This window comes from Acyrthosiphon pisum, chromosome X (genome assembly GCF_005508785.2).
Source record: "Acyrthosiphon pisum isolate AL4f chromosome X, pea_aphid_22Mar2018_4r6ur, whole genome shotgun sequence".
NCBI classification, from domain to species: Eukaryota; Metazoa; Arthropoda; class Insecta; order Hemiptera; family Aphididae; genus Acyrthosiphon; species Acyrthosiphon pisum.
Window position 1 is genome coordinate 18,963,200 of NC_042493.1, and position 4,420 is coordinate 18,967,619.

Genomic DNA, 4,420 nt, shown 5'->3' on the forward strand with positions numbered 1-4,420 from the left:
TAAAATATTAAATGTGTATAGCTAAGGCTAAACAATTTAATACAAGGTCTTTCATACTAGTAATTCATACTTTTACCTAAAAATTACAGATGATTTACGAAAATTGGTATGCAAATACATTGTTTTTTTCAAAAATGAATTCATTCTGGTAAGACATATATGAAATTTACGTTTTGCTTACTATAGTTGAGAGTTGAAACTTGATAAATATTTTTGAAAAAGAAATAATAATATGGGCAATGGGCCGTTAGCCCGTTAGCCCCCCCCCTGCGGACGCCACTGGTTAGAATCATTGAAACGGATTGCGTAGAAGGGTTTAATTACATGCCCAAATACATCAAATATTCTTCCTAAGGCTCGTTTTCCCCGACCCACAAATAGTTCAGAGTCAATAATCAATGCAGGTTGATTTAAAAAATGCTTCTACTATAACTGGAATATGAAAAAAAAATTATGATGATTTCGTTATTAAGCAAAAAATACAAAAGAAAGATATTTTACGAAGATTCTATATTAAAGAAAATCAAAAGTAGTTTATTTCAAATGAGAAAGTTACACTTGCCTAAAGTATCAACAACACTTTTAATACATCCAACTGGTTGACATTTGGCTTCGTCAACTGATATTTTTAAATCTTCAATTGGTTTACTACATAGTAAGAGCTATTAACGATACAAATTGTTATTCAAAGAAATATGACAAAGTTAAAATATATTAAAGAGGCACAGTTTTTTTCATAGGCATTTAATGTCAAAATTTCGAGAATGTGCAATTTATTTTGTAGTTACAAATTTATAAAATATTCAATATTTATAGCTACATATTGATAATGTAGAACTTTTAAGATGACCTTGGTGATGACCTAGATGACTTAAGAATGCACAAACCTTTGCTACTATTGTTTGTACACATTTATGAGGACCAATGAATTGATTTTTTTATCATAGCATATTTTCTGTGAGAAATGTGTTTCATCAAATGCCAGTACAGTTATTTTTTCTAAATCTGTCATTGAGAACCAATAATAAAAAATATTGTTGATATCTTATTTTAGTATTAAAATGCTTGTTTTATGTACTCATATGTGTGAAACTTACAAAAGAATAAAATACTAACAAAACTTTTTAAAAATATATAAAACTATGTAAATTAAAAGATCTTTCCATAAAACATATGTCATCCATTTTTTGATTTGGTGAATTATACTTTGCAATGATCATCTATAATAATTTGTACATTTTTCCTTATGCATTCAGTAACACAAAATGCACCGAATGGAGTTACTGTGAAGCTGAATAATTGTGATGAGGACATCGTCCTTTCAAGTGATTGAACGGACAATATGATCTTTATCTCCTTCATTACCTACCTATATGATAACTACCTATGATAACTACCTATGATAACTTGCAAATCCACTGACTCGAACATTGGGTCACGCGTATTAATTGATGATTTTATTATTTTTATCATTTAAAAGTGTTAGATCATTTGCAATGGTGAATACTCCACCATCATAGTCATTATTCAATAAAAGTTGAACTTGAACTTCATGAAATACTATAGAGACAACAAAAATAGTTTGAATAAGAATCAATTTCATCATCGCAAGCCAGGTGTCTGTCCGCTCAAATGCCAGTACAGTTATTTTTTTCTAAATCTGTCATCGAGGAACTTATAAATATTGTAATGATATTTTATTTTAGTATTAAACTATTCCTTCTATTGTTTTCCAACTTTGTATGCCAGTGACCAAGCATAGATATAAATTGTGCTCTCCACTGGTGTAGGCCATAGGGTGATATTCGTGCAGTGTAACATTTATCATTTTCAAATAAATAATAATAACCTAATGGATTATTGGGCCTTTTGTGGAGGGCATTCACTACACTCGACCAGCTGAAACTCTGTTGGTGTACTGTAATTTGACGTAATGTATTATTTTATTAACTATGGTTATTTATACTGACTAATATTATTTACTCACTTAATCAGTTTTGGCGGTTAATCAAATTCGTCATTCGTCAATATATCAATTTTAGTCAATACTTTAAATAAAAAAAAGCAAATTTTATAGAAGTATGATTTTTATCTATTTACAATAAAAAATAATTAATATTATTCTACTTCTTCTATGTACCTATTGTACAAGATAAGATAAATTTTAATTTCTTTTAGAACCTAGATAACACCCTGCACGTACCACGGCACTACAACGGTTGTTTACAATGGTAATGATTTGGTGTATCTAACTCTAAAATAAATTACAGTAGATACATGAAATTTTCAATAAATGTCAATACAAGGTTTCTCATAAGTTGTTCTTAGTGGAAATTAAAGAACAACTAGGGCGTAAATCCACAATAATATTTTATGCGCGTCCGAAGTTCAAATTTTGACTAAATTCGTAAAAAGCATGAAAATTTGTAAGCTATTTTGAGTTAGAAATTCATAAGAAATTTTTTTTTTATTTCTAAGATTTGAAAACCCCTGGGGTTGGACCTCTTATTTACCTGAAATGTATCATATTAAAAATTTACGAATTATTTTGTAGTTAAAAATTTATAAAATGTTCAATTTTTGTAGCTAAGAATTACAAATATAAAACATGGCTCCATGAAGTAGTTCATACTGTAACCAAAAAATCTAAAAAATATATAAGCACAGTATTTTGTATAGTTATTTCATGTACAAGAACAATTAGATTATTCAACAATTAACAAAGAAGAACGATTTTAGTTTTGTGTTATAATTTAAAAATATTATTCGTGGGTACTTGAAACTTTTTGAGTATACTATTATATACAAATAATATTAATTAAACTTACCGGCTACCGTAGTTATTAATAATAATAATATAAATATAATATAAAATATCCTTGGCTGACAAGTCGTCTTCGCTCAGAATCGTTTTTCGTTTACAATGATATTTTATAATTGACTTCAAATTTAACACCATCCATTACAGTGACCCACTTGCAACCAACTGTACATCAGAGCAGCACCCATTTACCCGCATTTTACTTTTTACATTTAAGATCGACGACATTATTTTTAACTAAAAATACATCCCTTTTCCCTGAATCTTCAATCTCTTTGAGGTGAAACGAGCTATTGGGTCACATCACATTTAAAGCCAAAATCTCTTTAAAATCATTAACATGATATTATGCATTATGCATTTATGCAACATGGACATAATATATCAGGTATGTGGGTTTGTGCCAAACAAGCAAGGTGTGTCGTATTAAACTATTTGGAATTGGAAATCGTCAAAAATAATGTTACACCGAAGTTAGCCGGCCTTTTGTATGCACTGTACTATATTATATTGAATTATTATTATTATAGATATATCAATTTCATCGTAACACATAGTGTAATTATTCTTTACATATTATTACCTATCGCGGGTGGAATGTAGGTGTACCTAAAATACTGAAAATAATAAATTTTATGTGGTTTAAAATTATTGTAAATTATAGTGTTTGAACTATTGATTTACGAACTTACTTTTAGCATAGGTAGGTCATACTATATATATACAGCACCTAAACATTAAATTTGTACACATGTATACATTACTCATGTTATCCAAATTGTATTATTCAATTAGTTTTATGAAAAAAACGCGTACTTATGCAAATGTATAATACAGGAAAAATATTATATTATTATTATAATATCGAATGGTATTATTTAATATTATATTGTGTGTGCAATAATAACGAAATATAAACATTTTAGGCAGCACAACAGACAATTACCGTACAATAGATAATAATATAACGCGCATGAGCCACAGATCGACGACTATAGTGACTACCTAATACCTATATTATAGTATAATATTGTACTTATACGTCATAATACGTTGTAAGACTATGGACTTTGTGTTGCAGGTTTTTGTGTCAATCGCTGAAGGAGAAAGTCAATTGTTATACGCTGTTCGTATCGCAGTACGGCTTCAGCGTTTCGCCGAAAACCATGATTCCGTTCACGGAAGATTCCTGTATCCTTTGTATTTGCTTTGGGATGTGTTTCGCGATAACAATATAATAATAAAATCAGCGCCGTGTGTGTTTCCGGGGAAAATTCTCATATTATAATATACATACTATGTGCACTATAATAATACCTATAGGCTATAATATTATACTGTATGCATCAATGCATTATACGTATCACCACGTTTGTGCATTATCGCCAGGGTTGTGCTTTTGGGAAAACGTAGCTTTCTTAAGAGGACGCTACCCATACATTTGTTGTCTCCGTCTTACACACGCACGACATGGCAAATTGTCGTTCACAAGTTTCAATAGTGTGCTGTTAGTTTTGATACTAGAGTGAATTGACCTATTTTAAAACTTTTAGGTAAGAACATTATCTGTGCTTAAGCGTTGCCGATTTTTCAAAATTT

At 29.6% G+C, this 4,420-nt stretch overlaps 1 protein-coding gene across 1 annotated transcript in view; it reads left to right on the plus strand.

Annotated features, from left to right (window-relative positions):
• LOC100161446 (cytosolic carboxypeptidase 6) overlaps positions 1-4,420 on the plus strand; it is a 75,619-nt gene that overhangs the window by 61,165 nt on the left and 10,034 nt on the right. Inside the window, exon 11 of the mRNA XM_001948312.5 lies at positions 3,903-4,012. Within this exon, the coding sequence (XP_001948347.4) occupies positions 3,903-4,012 (110 nt within the window). The remainder of the gene's footprint in view (positions 1-3,902; positions 4,013-4,420) is intronic.